At 45.9% G+C, this 17,692-nt stretch overlaps 1 protein-coding gene across 1 annotated transcript; it reads left to right on the plus strand.

Annotated features, from left to right (window-relative positions):
- The first annotated feature begins 7,826 nt into the window (after positions 1-7,826).
- On the plus strand, positions 7,827-17,185 carry LOC309833336 (GEL complex subunit OPTI). Its single transcript, XM_082671574.1, has 4 exons — positions 7,827-8,167; positions 9,966-10,069; positions 15,284-15,413; positions 16,638-17,185. Exons 1-4 carry the CDS (start codon positions 8,054-8,056, stop codon positions 16,677-16,679), a joined length of 390 nt encoding a protein of 129 aa, XP_082527700.1. The 5' UTR covers positions 7,827-8,053; the 3' UTR covers positions 16,680-17,185.
- The last annotated feature ends 507 nt before the right edge of the window (positions 17,186-17,692 follow it).

A 17,692-nucleotide genomic window follows, 5' to 3' on the forward strand; every position in this document is an offset into this window, starting at 1 on the left:
TTGCGGCATGCGGACTTCTTAGTTGCAGCATGCATGTGGGATCTAGTTCCCCGACCAGGATTGAACCCAGGCCCCCTGCATTGAGAGCACAGAGTCTTACCCATTGACCACCAGGGAAGTCCCTGGATTTTAAAACTACACTCTAGGGACTTCCCTGGTGGCACAGTGGTTAAGACTCTGTGCTCCCAATGCTGTGGGAGGGGGCAGGGAGGGTTCAATCCCTTGTCAGGGAACTAGATCCCGCATGCTGCAAAGATGATCCTGTGTGCTGCAACTAAGACCTGGCACAGCCAAATAAATAAATAAATAAATGTTTTTTAAAAAAATCACTTGCCCAATACCACACAGCTTTTAAGTGGGAGAACTGGGACTAATTACCCAGAGAAGTAGTTCTCATGCATCAGGAGAGCTTACAAAAATGCAAATTCCCAGACCTTACCCCCAGAGAGTCCAGAACACTGACTTATCCCCAGGAAACTGCTGGGTTGGGAAGATAGCACCTCATCTTTCAAGGTTACAAGGTGAGAGGAAGACTACCACCAAGTAGTCCCCCAAGACCATTTGACTTCCCTCGGCTCCTAGGAGTTTATAGTGTCCTAAAGATCAAGTGTAGCCTTCCTGAGGTTGTCATTTTAATTACATAAGTAGTCAACATTCACTATAGAAAAATTTTAAGTAAAGGTACAGTAGTCCTTTTACTTTCCACAGTTTCAGTTACCCATGGTCAACCTCAGTACAAAAATATTAACTGGAAAGTTCCAGAAATAAACAGTTCATAAGTTTTAAATTGCATGCTGTTCTGAGTAGCATAATGAAATCTCCCACCCTCCGGGCCGGGAACGTGAATCATCCCTTTGTTCCACTTATCCATGCTGTATGTGCTCCCCACCCCGCCTATTACTCACTTAGGAGCCTGCTCTGTTATCAGATCCAGTGTTGTTATACTTCAGTGCTTGTGATCAAGTAACCCTTATTTTACTTAATCATGGCCCCAAAATGCAAGAGTAGTGATGCTGGCGATTCAGATATTCTCTTACTGTGCCTAACTTATAAATTAAACTTTATCATAGGTACGTACACATAGGAAAAAACATAGTATACATAGGATTTACTACTATCCATGGTTTCATGCATCCACTGAGGGTCCTGGAACATGTACCCTGTGGATAAAGGAGGGACTACTGTAAAAGGAGAGGAGTTCAGTATAGTGACTGAGAGCCAGCCAGCTTTTGGAGACAAACGTATGAAAAACATTTAGTAAAGTTGGGACCTGGTAAGGGCTCAATAATGCTAGTAAAATATTTCTTGTGAGCAAAAAGAAGAGGGCCGGGGCTTCCCTGGTGGTGCAGTGGTTGAGAGTCCGCCTGCCGATGCAGGGGACACGGGTTCGTGCCCCGGTCCGGGAAGATCCCACATGCCGCGGAGCAGCTGGGCCCGTGAGCCATGGCTGCTGAGCCTGAGCGTCTGGAGCCTGTGCTCCGCAACGGGAGAGGCCACAACAGTGAGAGGCCCACGTACCACAAAAAAAAAAAAAAAAAAAAAGAAGAGGACCAGCATACAAACTCAGACCTCTACTTCACAACCAGTGCTCTTTCTACAGCTCCTTGGTTTTCCCCCACATGGCTCCTGATTTCTGTGATTCCATCTATCTCTGTCTGAGGCCACAATCTTACCCCTCAGAGCACATCTTCCTCCAAACCCTGCTATAGGCAGCTGGCAGTGTTACAGGGGCATTCAACTGGAAGGGACACCCTCAGGCCCAAGACTGACATCATATGTTTAACTGGTGCTAAAAAGCCCCAAATTCACAAAGGCAACATTTCTACTTCCAAATCTATCTCTCCCGCTTCCAAATCTGACTCTTCATTAAGTTCTTTTCCATCTTAGACCACCCAAGACGTTTATTTTAACCAGATGGATGCACTGGGTTTCAGCCAAATTCCCCACTTCCTAAGATAAGGAAAGCTTTGGGTAAAAGCAGAAAGGGAACACGTCTCAGTCCCATGAATACCTTCTCGGCAAGGGCTTTCCAGGCTGCCAGCTTGGCTCTGTCTGCTCCTAGAAAGCTAAGAGGAGGGACACAGATGAGGTTTCAGGTGGCTGTTGGACCTCTAACTTTGCTGTGTGACCTTGGGCAGGATCTAAGCACCCTTTCAAATACAACTTTCTGTGACACTCTCCTCTCCTCCCATGTAAACCCAAACTTACAGAATCTTGGAGTTAAGAGCAGAGCTTCAAAATATGATACAATATGACATATAAAGAATTAACTTTTGCGGGGCGGGGGGAGGCGGAGAAATAAAGTTAGCTCTGTTTGCAGGTATGATCGGGTATGTAGAAAACCCTAATGATTCCACACAAAAAACTGCTGAACTAACAAATGGATTCAGCAAAGGTTCAGGATACAAAAATCAGCACCCAAAAAGCAACTCTGTTTCTGCAATGAAAAATCTGAAAAGGAAAATAAGAAAACAATTCCATTTACAATAGCATCAAAAAGAGTAAAATACTTAGGAATTAACCAAGGAAGTGAAAGACTTATATGTCGAAAACTACAAAACATCACTGAATGAAATTAAAGAACATACAAATAAATAGAAAAACATTTCATGCTCATGGATTAGAAGACTTGATATTGTTACTACCAACGCAATCTACAGATTCACCGCAATCTCTATCAAAATCCCAATCACTTTTTTTTTCAGAAATAGAAAAACTCATTCTAAAATTCATATGGAGTCTCTAGGGATCCCCAAAACAATCTTGAAAAATAAGAACAAAGTTGGAGGACTCACGTTTCCTGATTTCAAAGCTTACTACAAAGCTACAGTAATCAAAAGAGTGGTACTGGCATAAAGACAGACAAATAGACCAATGGAATAAAAGAGACAGCCCTGAAATAAACCCTTGCATATATGGTCAAATGATGGTGCAAAAAAACATTCAATGGGGAAAGTAGAGTCTTTAACAAATGGTGCTGGGAAAACTGGATATCCACATGTTGAAAGAATGAAGGTGGACCCTTACCTAACACCATATAAAAAAATTAACTCAAAATGAATCAAAGACCTAAACATAAGAGCTAAAACTATAAAACACTTAGAACATGGAAAAACTTGACAACATTGGACTTGACAATGATTTCTTGAATGTGGCACCAAAGGCACAGGAAACAACAACAAAAACTTACACAAATTTCACTTCATTAGAATTTAAAACTTTTGTATATTAAAGGACACTATCAACAGAGTAAAACGGCAACCCACAGGACAGAGAAGGTATTTGCAAATTACACATATGATAAGGGATTAATATCTAGAATATACACAGAACTCCTAAAACTCAACAACAAAAAACCAAAAGACTAGACTCAAAAACAGGTAAAGGTCTGGAATGGACATTTCTCCAAAAGAGATACACAAATGGTCAGCAAGCACGTGAAAAGATGCTCAACATCACTAATCATTAGGGAAATGCAAATCAAAAACAATGAGTTACCACTTCACACCCATTAGGTTGGCTGTTAAAAGAATAAAAAACACAAAACAGAAAACAAGTGTTGATGAGGATGTGGAGAAATTGGAACTCTTGTGTAAAATGGTGCAACTGCTATGGAAAACGGTATGGCTATTCCTCAAAAAATTAAAAACAGTATTATCATATGATCCAGCAATTCCATTCTGGGTATATACCCAAAAGAACTGAAAGCAGAGACATGAACAGATATTTGTACACCCTTGTTCACTGTAGCATTATTCACAATAGCAAAAAGGTGGAAGCAGCCCAAGTGTCCCTTAACAGATGAATAGATAAATAAAATGTATATACCGTGGACATTTAACAAAGCTATTATTCAGCCTTACAAAGGAAGGAAATTCTGACATGCTATGACATAGATGAACCTTGAAGATGGTGTGCTAAGTGAAATAAGCCAATTAGAAAAAGACAACACTGTGATTACAGTCTTATGAGGAACTTAGTCAAATTCAGAGACAGAAAGTAGAATGGTAATTGCCAGGTGCTGAGGGGAGGGGAGAACGGGGAGTTAATAGTTTAATGGGCACCAAGATTCAGTTTTGTAAGATGAAAGTGTTCTGAAAATGGATAGTAGTGATAGCCACACTACAAAGTAAATGTACTTCACTGTGTCACAGAACTATAGACTTAAAAATAGCAAATTTTGTTATGTATATTTTATAGCAAAATTTTAAAATTTTTTTAAGTTTTAAAAAAGAATTAACTTCTATTATTTTAATAATAAATGTTTAATAATTAACAATAAATTTATTATTTTAACAATAAATTTATTATTTAAATTTATTTAATAATAAAATCATTAAATTTAATAATTATTAATAATAATTATCATTATTTATTATAAGTTTTATTCCAATTTTCTCCATCTTCACTGCCCCCACCAAATTTTACCTGGGTAACTTTAAGTCTTTAAACTAGTCTCCCGGGGCTTCCCTGGTGGTGCAGTGGTTAAGAATCTGCCTGCCAATGCAAGGGACATGGGTTCGAGCTCTGGTCCGGGAAGATCCCACATGCCGCAGAGCAACGAAGCCCGGGCGCCACAACTACTGAGGCCCGCGCGCCTAGAGCCCGAGCTACACGAGGAGACGCCACTGCAATAAGCCCGTGCACCACAGTGAAGAGTAGCGCCCCCCTCACCGCAACTAGAGAAGGCCTGCGCAGTAACAAAGACCCAACGCAGCCAATAAAAAGAGGAAAAAAAAATCTTATCTAAAAACTAGTCTCCCACTGTGATCCAGTCCTTCAAATAGCAGCCAGGGTGATCTTGTCAAGATGCAAACCTGAAAAGTAAAGTGTTCCCTGCTAAAATCCTTTCTGTGGCTTCCTCCACGCTTGGGATAAAAACAAATTCTTCAGGCTTCCCTGGTGGCGCAGTGGTTGAGAGTCCACCTGCCGATGCAGGGGACACGGGTTTGTGCCCCGGTCCAGGAAGATCTCACATGCCGCGGAGCGGCTAGGCCCGTGAGCCATGGCCGCTGGGCCTGCGCGTCCGGAGCCTGTGCTCCGCAACGGGAGAGGCCACAACAGTAAGAGGCCCGCGTACCAAAAACAAATTCTTCATGGCCATCATCAAAAAGACAAGAAATAACAAATACCGGCGTGGTTGTGGAAAAAAGGGAATCCTTGTGCACTGTTGGTGGGATTGTAAATTGGTACAGTCACTGTGGAAAACACTGTAGAGGATACTTAAAGAATTAAAAATAGAACTACCATACAATCCAGCAATTCCACTTCTGAGAATATACCCAAAGGAAATGAAAACACGAACTCAAAAAGATATCTGCACCCCCATTTTCATAGCAATATTATGTACAATGGCCAAGACATGAAAACAACCTAAGTGTCCATCGATGGATGAATGGATAAAGAAGTTGTGAGATACATACAAACATACACGAATATTATTCAGCCATAAAAAAGAGAACATCCTACCATTTGCCACATCATGGATGGAACTTGAAGGCATTATGCTAAGTGAAATAAGTCAGACAGAGAAAGCCAAATACTGTATGACCTCACTTACATGTGGAATCTTTTAAAAGTATAATAAAAATTTAAAAACTCGTAGCAAAAGCGATCAGACTTGTGGTTATCAGAGGCAGAGGGTGAGGGGAGCCCTGGAAAGTGGAGAAAGGTGGTCCAAAGATACAGACTTTCAGTTATAAGATAAGTAAGTACTAGGGATATAACATACAACATGATGACTATAGCTAACACTCTGCCATACAATGTATAGGAAAGTTAAGAGAGTAAATCCTAAGAGTTCTCAGGACAGTAGAATGTTTTTTTCCTTTTTCAGATTCTTCTTTCTTTTCTTTTTATTGTATCTATCTGAGAAGGTGGAGGTTAGCTGATCCTACTGTGGTAATCATTTCACAATATATGTAAGTCAAACTATCATGCTGTAGACCTTAAACTTATACAGTGATGTACATCAATTATTTTTCTATACCACTGGAAAAAATTATTCAGCATGATTCTCCTAGTCCTTCCCCAACTTGTGGCTTTATACCTCACCATTAGCCGACATGGTTTCATCTCCTGGAATGCCCTCTTCCCTTCCCCTCCCTCTCCCTCTTCTTAATTCCTATTTTTCCCTCAGAGTTCAGTCTTCCCTAACCCCCAGATCAAATTCCCCATTACAAACCTTTGCCACCAGACCCAGCAGACTAAAAACTTACCTCTTCTGTCTTTGACTCCAGGCTAGGTATTTTCCCAACATTCTATGACAGAATGATCTGTCTGTCTCCAGCACTGCATGCCACCAGGGAGTCTATAAAAAATAGGCTTTATATCAGTGGTGCACATCCAAACTGGAGTGAGCTGGTTAGGCTTTACCACAGTTTTGCATATGGGAGAGAAACTGTTCAGAGAAGGGAGGGCTGATAAGAACAAGATCCATGGGAAAGTTAGTACTAAAGTTGTACGTCCATGTCAGGTATATGGCTGTCCCACCAGGTCCAGACAAAGTCATGTCTGTTGAAGTGTGTATCATCTTTGGGGTCCAGCCCCACACAACCTACTGAAACAGGATCTTGGGATTGGGTTGTGGGAGAAAACAACAGCTATGGTATTCTGAAAAAGTTTCCTAGGAGATACCATAGTTCACCTAAGGTGGAGAACTACATCTGAATGTTGACAGGTATGCAAAGGATGTTCTGACCTTACTGATATTCCTTAAGACTTCAAGTGTAAGAGTGCGGATTTAAAAAAAAAAAAAAAAAAGGGGCGGATTTTCTTTTTTGGGCTCGCCACCCAGCTTGCAAGATCTTAGTTCCCTGACCAGGGATTGAACCTGGGGTCATGGCAGTGAAAGTGCGTGGGGCCCCAACCACTGGACCATCAGGGAACTCCCCAGAGTGCAGATTTTGAAGTCAGACCCAGGTAACAGTCGAGTGATTCTGAGCAAGTTTCTTTGCCTATATAAACGTAGGATGATGGGCCTTGCTACATAGCACAGTGCAAATGGCATCACCAGGAGGGCTTACTGAAACGCTGATTATGGGCCCCACCCACAGAATTTCTGATTCAGTTAGGTCTGGGATGGGGGTCTCAGAATTTGAATCTCTAATCAAGTTCCCAGGTGATGCAGCTGCTGCTGGTCCAGAAACACACTTTGCGAACCACTAACCAAGCCCATAGCGAGGCCACGATAGATGAATACCCAGATCTTCTGATAGCCAATAAAGTACTCTCGCAACTTTACTCCCCCGAGGAGCCCTCAGCTGGTTCCAACATGCCATGCAGCCTTAGAAAATCACTTCCCCTTTTTGGATCTCAGGGCTCACATTTGTCAAAAGAGGGTGCTAGGCATGAGGAGACACTAAGTTATTACGGAAAAGAATTAACTCTGTGAACAAGGTCCTACGGGACTTGAAGGGTTAGGGGAGAAAACGAGCAAGGGCTAAATCCTGAGGGGCAACTTGGGGCTTCCGGGGAGCAAGGTTTGGGCTCGAAAGGACGCCTCGGGAAAGGTAGCGCCGCGTTCTGCCCCGCTGCTCGACGGGACAAGCTGCGGTGGATTGGACGACGCTCCTGTCCCAACCTCTGCTTTCGCCTCAGCCACCGTTCTTCAGTCTCCGCAGCACCTCCTCGCGCTCGTGTCGCCGTCCGTACCAAGATTGTCCCTTCCCTCTCACTCTACCGCGGGGCTGGCGGAAGCGTGCCGTCACTTCCCCGCGCGTAGAGCGCTTGCGCCGAAGCGACGGTTGCTCTTCCGTGTAGACGGCTGTGCGGCCACCGATTGGCTGCGTGGGCACGTCGGCGGGAGGACGCGCGGCGCTGCGTTGTTCCGCCCTCCGCGCTCCTGGTCTCGGCCGAGCTAGCAGAGCCAGGGTGTTCGGGTAAGTGGGGGCAGCCGCAGGCGCGCCGCCGAACCGATCCGCTGAGCCTGTTGCTGCCGCCGCCGCCACCGCCACCGCCACGCCCCGTGCGCCGTGACCCGCGACCCCAGACCCCGACCTCTTTTAGATCGGCCCGCGCGCCCCAGGCCCGGCCCGGGCGGCGCGACGGGAGGATGAGCGGCGGGCGGCGGAAGGAGGAGCCGCCTCAGCCGCTGCTGGCTAACGGGGCCCTCAAAGTCTCCGTCTGGAGCAAGGTGCTACGGAGCGACGCGGCCTGGGAGGACAAGGTGCGGTGGGGCCTGGCGAGGGCGCACGTTCGAGGAGCCGGCTGGGACTCGGGGACGAATGGACAGGCCCGAGCCTGCCCCTGCCCCTGTCCGGGCGCTGCCGAGTGTTCGGGGTGGTGGGGCGGGTGGTCCAAGGGTGTCGGGGTGAACTCGGAGGGTCCGGCTGTCGGGCTCCGGGCTCACTACGGAGTGGCCTAAGAGTGAAGTCGCCCGGGTCACGCGGGAAGCAGCAAGGAGGGGGCGGAGCAGTTGCCCCCCCGCGGGCAGGTCGGGTGCTTGAACGGCGAGAGCGAGCTGAATTCGATTCGATCTCCGCCTTTTACTCCCAGTAGGATCTTGAGTAAGTGACTTACCTTGTCGAATTAACAACTTACCACCGTGGTTAGCACGAACAGTAACGGTAACAGACTTCTACTGAGTGCTTGCTGTGTGTTGGGCGCCCTCTGTGCGTCATCTCACTCAAGTCTCCGAACAACTCTGAAGTCGGGTACCGTGGTGCGGTAAAGCGTTTAGCACATGGTGAGGCTCACTAAAGGTGAGCTGTCAGTGCTTTTCTGTTGAATGAGAAAACAGAATAAGTGTGAGAGTTGAGAGGGGAGAATGAGACCACCTTTCAGGGGTGAGTGTGGTGTGTGTGTGTGTATACACGCGAGGGAGTGGGGGAGAAACCACCAAATGTGTGTGAGGAATGGTTGGGGGACTTCAAGATGTCCTTACTGGTCACACGCATTCAGAAGATCTGAGTGTAAGCACTTCCCCAACTCTGCTCCATCGCGTGGAAGGAACCATCACAAATAGCTTGATTCCAGTTGGCCTGAAAAGAATGTTAGATTTGCAGTCTTTCCCCCCCTTTTATTTTTTTGGACTGATGAAGTAGTTTTTCATCAGTTACTTTCATCAGAAGTAGTTTTCCCTAGAGTTCCTGTAAAGGGGGGGGATGGGAGGTACTTCCTGAAGGTGCCCTTGTCCTGCCCCCAGTGCTGCCCAGCTCTTGTAAAATCTTTCTGATTTGCTGTGTCATTTCTTTCCTTTTTTGTGTAAGGACTGGTTTCTGCAGTCCAGGGCAGGTCAGAAACCTGAGTCTTCCGTGTTCTTGTATGAAAATTGGATATGCAGGCACCTGCCTCCTGCACTTTTTTTTTTTTTTTTTTTTTTTGCGTTACGCGGGCCTCTCACTGCTGTGGCCTCTCCCAATGCGGACGCGCAGGCTCAGCGGCCATGGCTCACGGGCCCAGCCGCTCCGCGGCATGTGGGATCTTCCCGGACCGGGGCACGAACCCGTGTCCCCTGCATCGGCAGGCGGACTCTCAACCACTGCGCCACCAGGGAAGCCCCCTCCTGTACTTTTGTTTCTAATCTCTTTTCTCTTTTGTGACTTACTCAAAATTCAGAGTGTGGGAAGGTGGTACTGAATTGGTTAACAGTCAGCCCTTCTGCTTGTGGATAGTCTGTTCTTGTCTCTCCAGGTCAGATAACTAACTGGCCAGTAGCTCAGTTATTATCACAGCAATTTCATTTTTGTAGCTTCTGAAAAAATTAAGTAAATGATTTTTCTAAAAATTTTTATGTAGAGCACAACGCCCTGGAAGCCATCACTTAAGATAACTAAATACATCATTTTTTAACCACATTTTAGTATAAGAAGATGTGGAGATTCAAGAACTGTATACCGTTGCTTTTGGGGAAAATTCCTCTGGAAGATGAGTTTAGCAGAAAGCTTTTCTGTTCCTCACCTATCACAAGAGGCTCTCTTGTGGCACCCACTCCAGATTATGCACACATTCTCTCTTTTCTACAGGATGAATTTTTAGATGTGATCTACTGGTTCCGACAGATCATTGCTGTGGTCCTAGGTGTCATTTGGGGAGTGTTACCATTGCGAGGTTTCTTGGGAATAGCAGGGTAAGTCTTGGGTTTTTTGTTTTGTTTTTTTTCCCTGTGTGTGTGTGTGTGTGTGTGTGTGTGTGTAATGACTAAATCAAAAAACTGGCCCCATGATGGCACTCCTGGGTCTGATACAGCACTCGTCAGTTCCACAGGCTTGGGAGCAGCTTGGGTCAGGCATGTTACCTTTATGAAGATCCAGGTTAGTTTATTCATTCATGGGTCCTTAGTGACCTCATGCAAGAGGTTGCCATATTGCCTGTTGGCAGCAGGCATCTAGTTCTGACATGACCTTTGTTGTCTGTGGAAGTTTGGAAAGTGGAAGAGCTTCTGATACTTGATGACCACTCCCTTGTGCACTGCGCTGGATGTCCAGAATCTTGGACTTGGCAGAAGTTGTTTTAGGTCCCTCCTTTTTTTTTGGCCGCGTCTTGCAGCATGCGGGATCTTTAGTTCCCTGAACAGGGATGGAACCCATGCCCCCTGCAGTGGAAGCGTGGAGTCCTAACCACTGGACCGCCTGGGAAGTCCCAGGTGCCTACATTTTAAAGGCAGTGAAGAAGTAGAGATTAAGCCCTCAGTTTTTTATTGTGTGCCTGTGGCAGCAGTTGACACGAGCTCCCAGTCGTGGCTCAGCTTGTTAACCAGTCACTGAGAGCAAGTCCAAATGCCCGCCAGGTTGAATTAATAGGATTTGTGGAAATTGTGTTTTTCTTTTTTTTTAAGATGTATTTATTTTATTTTATTATATTTTATTTATTTTTGGCTGCATCGGGTCTTAGTTGCGGCACACAGGATCTTTATTGAGTAATGTGGGATCTTTTGTCGTGGTGCGCGGGCTCTTCATTGTGGCGTGCGGGTTTTCTCTTCTCTAGTTGTGGCATGCAGGCTTCAGAGCATGTGAGCTCTGTAGTTTGTGGCACGTGGGCTCTCGTGTTGAGGCGCACAAGCTTAGTAGTTGTGGCGTGCGGGCTTAGTTGCCCCATGGCATGTATCGGGATCTTAGTTCCCCAACCAGCGATTGAACCCAAATTCCCTGCATTATAAGGTGGATTCTTTACCACTGGACCACCAGGGAAGTCCCGGAATTGTCTTAGGATAGGAGTTGTGGGCAAGTTATAGTAGAAATAGACAGGCAGGCCTCTGGGAATACAAACTGTCATACTCACCCATGGAAAATCACATATATTATTTTAACCATGATCACATACATCTCTTATTCCTTACTCTGGGGTGAAAAGTGTGAAACAGTTTCAAACTTCTTTGAGTTGCCTGTTTTTTCAGAAGATAACCCAAAAGGAATGTACAGTTCCCTCTCCTAACTAAAGAGTTGTTGTTGTTGTATTTATGTATGTATGTATATATGTATGTATGTATGTATGGCTGCATCGGGTCTTCGTTGTTGAGCGCAGGCTTAGTTGTGGTGAGAGGGGGCTACTCTTCATTGCGGTGCGCAGGCTTCTCATTGCAGTGGCTACTCTTGTTGTGGAGCACAGGCTGTAGGCATGCGGGCTTCAGTAGTTGTGGTACACGGGCTCAGTAGTTGTGTCTCGAGGGCTCTAGAGTGCAGGCTCCGTAGTTGTGGTGCATGGGGCTTAGTTGCTCCGCGGCATGTGGGATCTTCCCAGACCAGGGCTCGAACCTGTGTCCCCTGCATTGGTAGGCAGATCCTTAACCATTGCGCCACCAGGGAAGTCCCTAAAGAGGTTTTCGATTTATGATGCTGATCAAAGCATTTGTCCAAGGAAACCGTAAGAGTTTATCCTCTGACTGACTTTGACAGAGTGGACATTTGATGAGGACTCATTGAGGGTGATGAGACACGGGCAGGACCTGGTGTTCACAGAGGTCTTCTCAGGGTGGAAATGGTATGTAGATACATTTTTAGAATGTTGGTCACCCAATTTTAGCTTTCTGTGAGAAAAAAGGCAGATATAAGGAAAATGCCAGAGAAGGCAGAAGGCAATCTAAAGGCAAAAGGTAGTCAGTCTCCTGTCTTCCCCAGATCACTTTTCTAGGAGAGGATGACACTGGTTCAAATCCCCAGCACCTATCTCGTCTTGTAGGAGTCCTACGGGATTTTTCCGAAGTCACCAATCTGCAAATAATATAGCAAAGACTAGAGCTAGTCTAGTATCCTTCCCACTGTGGCAAATGAGTAAGGCTGCCCAAACAGATTTTTTTTTTTTTTTTGCGGTACGCGGGCCTCTCACTCCTGTGGCCTCTCCCATTGCGGAGCACAGGCTCAGCGGCCACGGCTCACGGGCCCAGCCACTCCGCGGCATGTGGGATCCTCCCGGACCGGGGCACGAACCCGTGTCCCCCGCATTGGCAGGCGGATTCTCAACCACTGCACCACCAGGGAAGCCCCAGATTTTTAACTTTCTAGAAAGCTCTGGATTCAAGTTCCAGCTCTGCCACTTTCAAGCTACATAATTTGGAGCTCACTTTGTGAGACTCAGTTTCCTCATTAAAAAATGAGGGCAATAAAGAAGTGCCTTCCTCATGAGATTGATGTGTGAATTAAATGAGGTGATTCAAGTAAACTGCTAAAGGTAGGGCTTAGTACATCATAGGCACTCCATAAGTGGTTCACTGCAGTCATATGATTAGCTTTACAAAGAGTGATAAAATATGGCTGGCTATTGAGAAAGCAAGAAACAGGGTGTTTGCAGTGAATTCATCTTGGAGTGGCTTACCCATCATGCCACTTTCTCAGGACTGCCTGTTTTCTAGGGTTCAGTCCCACACTGTCCTGCCAGAGCCAGTTTCTCTCCAAAGGAATCCCTTCCCTCCTTTGGTTGGCACCTTTTTCCCAGCTCTTGGAAAGTGCCCAAGGACATTGATTTTTTCCACACACACCCCCTTTCCTCCATCTATCTGACTCAGCTGCCTGGTGCTCAGTTGTGGTGACTGTCTCCTCCCCACTTCCCGCCTTCGCTGCCCTCTGTCTGGACCCCCACTTGACTTCTCTTCATTTCTGGTGTGGGCACCAGCTAGGACCTATTAAGGTAAAGCCATTTCCTTGGGTCTCGTTACTTAAAATTTGCCTGGGAACTGAGTGTGATGGTTCTGTTCTGTCTGCCGAGGTTTTACGTAATTGGAGAGGGGTTCTATTCATCCCTTTCTGCCTCTGTCTCTCATAGAGCTTGGCACATGATCAAGAGGTGCTCAGTGAATGCTTGTTAAAATTTTTGAAAAGCTGAAACGAGTTCCCATTGACCCTTGGAAGCAGAGTCATATATTACCTTCCAGCCCTGAAGTCAGTATTTGTTAGATTCGTTATTTTGTTAAGACTGGAGTTTTTAAGATAGAATTGTTAAAAATCCATTTGAGAGTCAGTTTTTTTTTGTTTTGTTTTGTTTTGGCTGCCCCATGTGACATGAAGGATGTTAGTTTCCCCACCAGGAATTGAACCCCTGCCCACCTGCAGTGGAAGCTGGAGTCTCAACTGCTGGACTGCCAGGGAAATCCCCAGTATTTTCATTTCTTTGTCCACCCATTTGCTATGTCATTCTCTCCCGTTTCCAATACAGAATTTATGCCCATCCTTAAAGCTCAGTGTGAGCCTTTCCAGTCCTTTTCCTGACCCCTCCCCCTGGTACACCAGACTTTTAAATGCCTTTGTGTCTGTGAATTCATTTTCTACTTAATGTGTGCCCCTTGGAAGGCAGGGCCTATGTCAGCCCTTTTCTCTCTCCCTGTCATCCTTTATTTATCTCTTTCCCTTATATTTCCCTTTCTCATCTCACTAAGCAACCACCTTACAGCTGGAGACTGTCAGAGTCTCCAGTCACTGTCCAGCCTTAGCTTATTAGCTGAGCCCCAGAGTGACATTGCTAAGTCCTGATAGTAGGCTGTCTAGAGCCACTAACTCAGCCTGTCCAAAATGGAACTCCTGTCAGAGGGAGGTGGCCAGATTGGCTGGGTCCCAAGATTCCTAGTAGACGATCAGGATATGGCCATGACATAGCCAAGCCAAGGACTGTATTTCGTGTGAAATCCAAGAAGAACCATCTGTCCTTCCTGACTCCCTGCTTCTGTTACTGGACCCATGGTTCTCCCAGGTCCTTAGGCTTGAAGCCTTTGGGGATTCTTGCCTCTCCATTCAACCATTTTCCCAGTCCCCGTCCTCAAACTTTATTTGTACTTATGTCCTGAAACAGGTCTAAACCAGCCTCCCAGCTCCTTTTCCTTCCACTCACGAGAAAGCCCATACTCTTGACTACTCACAAACTAGACTTCCTGGTGTAGGTACACCCTGTCTCCTTGTTAACCTTGCACAGACAGCCTCAGGGTCTGTTCCCTGCCCCGCCCCCCCCATATACACTCCTCATCGCCATCATACTGCCCTGCCCTACACCAGCCCACACTTAACTGATAGGAGGAACCTGTTCTCTGCATTTTCTACTGCAGCCTTCAGAAGGGATGTGGCCTAAGGCATATAGTCCCCCATTGGATTAGGTGCCGTAACTGGAAAGATCATAAAAAGAGAGTTTTGATCACTTTATGAATATTACTTTTACATAGAGATCAGTAGAGCAGAGTGATGTGTTACTACTCATGGTATTCTGATTCCTGCATCAGTTAAATCATATGTGATAGGGGTCAAAGACCTTCCTGGAAGTGCTCATAAACCTCTGGTTTCAATTCCACTCTGCCTGCTGTTTCTGGCTCCTAATAGGCGGTGAGCTGAGGGCAGGAACTGTCATGTTCACCTCTGCATCAAGTGCAGTAGCAGACAGTGGACATTCAGAAATTGTCTCCCGTTGGGAATTATGCAGAGGCTGCTTTACTATGCCCTTGCTTGCTCAACTAGGCCATGAAGCAGCAGCTTAACATGTGTTTTCCCCATGCCCCCCCACCCCACCCCCCGAGCTGGAGCTACCTGGAGGCCCATGTCAGGTACTGGACCTATTTGGGGCTGTTCAGCAAGCAGCCTTCTGTCTTACTTCAAGGGGACTTGGAGAACTTATATGTGCTTCATTTTTATTTTATTTTCTGCTTTTGCTGGTCAGCTAAAAAGAGATGCTCCTTTTTTAAGTCTCTAGCACAACCAAGTGGGCAGCTCCATTGAGGGCCTAGGCGTTTTTATGTATTATTTCATTTGCCTCCGTAATAGAGTTAACTGTGCGACAGCAAGTGCCCTGATAGAGCTGGACCGTGTTGGTGGGAGTTCTCAGTCTTCCAAGCTTACAGTTTAAGTTTGGTGCTTGTTCTCCCTTGCTCCAGATTCTGCCTGATCAATGCAGGTGTCCTGTACCTCTACTTCAGCAACTACCTACAGATAGATGAGGAAGAGTATGGCGGCACGTGGGAGCTCACAAAGGAAGGGTTTATGACATCGTTTGCCTTGTTCATGGTATGTGTAGCTGGTAATTTCACAGCAGGTTTTGTCATTTCCTGAGATGCCAGTTATTCAAGGGGAGCCCCTTGACTGAGTTACAGTGTGTGATGTGGGTACCATTTTTCAAGACTCCTGAGGCTGGAGGGCATGTCCTTTCTTGAGTTAATGTCCCAAAAGATGTGGTGTGATACACTGTATAGTCTCCCTGTGGTGAGCAAATCCAGAGCTCATTGTCAGTTTCTACATCTAATTCTCAACTCTGGCTGCATATTGAAAACTGGAAAACATTTAAAAATATATTCATAACAGCCAAAAAATGCAAACAGCCGTCACCCGATGAATGGCTAGATAAAATGTTATATACCCAGACAGTAGAATATTACTTGGCCATAAAGAGGAATGAAGAACTGGTACATGCTACAAGGATGAACCTTGAAAACATTCTGCTAGGTGAAAGAATCCAGACACAAAAGACCACATGTTGTATGATTCCATTTATGTGAAATGTCTAGAATAGGCAGATCCACATGGATAAGAAGTAGATTAATGGTTGCCAGTGGCGGGGGGGAGGGGAAATGGGAAGTAACTGATAATGGGAATAGATGTTGTCTTCAGGGTGACGCAAATGCTCCAAAATGTTTTCACAACTCTGAATATACTAAAAAACCTCTGAATTGTATACTTTAAAAGCGTAAACTTCATGAAATATGAATTATACCTCAAAGTTATTTTTAAACAATTATAGAACCTAGCCCAAACAACGAAATCAGAATCTCTGGGAGGTGGCGCCCAGGCATCTCTCTGTATGTTTTTAAAGAGCCCACGAGATTGCAAAGGCGAGTCAGGTTTGAGAACCTCTGCTTTATTTGATATGAAGCTGACAGGATATGATGTAGTTTTGTTTTCACGTTTGTTGCTAATGCTAACACTTACTAGCAGTACAGTTTGCTTTACCTGTATCATTTCCACACCTATAACTCTAAGCCCTCGCACTCTGGTCTCTGTTTGGCAAGGGGAGAGACTTGTCCAGGGTCCCTTTGGGAGCACAGGACGGTGGTCCTGGGCTCTATTAGAGACAGCTTGATTTCAGTGCTCTTGTCCCAAGCAGCTTATGCATTGGATAGCCCCCGGGAAGTACACTGTGCGCACATTCTTAGGATGCTTTTGTTTTGTGGAATGGGAGCCTGTGTTGACCCTGTTGGTGAGGGAGCCCATGAACATTGCTTGTTTCCTCTCTAGGTCATTTGGATCATCTTTTACACTGCCATCCACTATGACTGACGGTGCACAGTCCCCACCTGCTCCCTGTCTGGTCCAAAGGACCCTCTTAGTTACACCACAGAAACACGATTGTTGGGGGGCACCCCAGCCACGCGGAACCTGGAAGACCCGTGTTTCCTGGACCGAGAATCAGTGTGTTGGGCGTCAGTGTTTTCTGCAAGGGTTGTGACCTGAAACTTTTTAAAGAACCATCCACCTTTTGGGGAAGCATTTCTGAATTGTCCATCACCAACCGTTTCTTCTTGGATACCATCATGAAACACCTGTTGGCCGATTGGAGCTGTCCTGTAATTTGGTGCACATCTGGATCCGGATGAAACATTAAATTGTCTTCCTTTTCCATCAGGTGTACGGTTTTTAAACTATATCAAACATTGGCATTTCAAGTCTTCTGAAAACAGTATGGCAGTATGTGCGTGGTCCATAGCACAGTACAAGCAGCATCTAATAACAGTTTTCGTTGTAGAATGTTTTCAGATACTTGAATAAATCAGATCTTTAATTGAGCCCCTGTTGGTGATACCTGGTAAAGCCTTTCCAACCTCACCTCTAGCCTCAGAACCCAATAGGAGCAATAGAGGTGGTGCCCTCCCATCCCCTTCCCTCTTCCCCCTTCCCTTTTCCTCCTCTCCCTGCTCCCTTAACAGCTCTATCCAGGCTTCTTTCCCTTAATGTGCAGCAAGGAAGTCAAGGGCTGGAGTTGGTGTAGGCTGTGGCCTTGACTTTGTGGAGGGAGGGCTTACCGCCTGATGCCCTGATGCCCCGGCTCAGCACTGAGAGACGTGACTGAGCTCACTGCGGTGTGCTAGGCTCGGGTGGTGTCTTTTGCATTTGGCTACAAGACGGCAAGGCTGTTGTAGCCAAGAAAGCTTAGCCAGGTTCAAACGATGAGCCACAAGATGAAAGATCTGAGAGCTAGGACTGTCCAGAGAAGGGGCTTAATGGGGACGTGGAGGACCTGGACAGTCAGAGGTCCTGCTCTTTGCCGTGGCGGTCAGGTGGAAGCTGGAGAG

The sequence above is a fragment of the Grampus griseus genome (genome assembly GCF_964374135.1).
Source record: "Grampus griseus genome assembly, chromosome: 14".
In the NCBI taxonomy this organism is placed as follows: domain Eukaryota; kingdom Metazoa; phylum Chordata; class Mammalia; order Artiodactyla; family Delphinidae; genus Grampus; species Grampus griseus.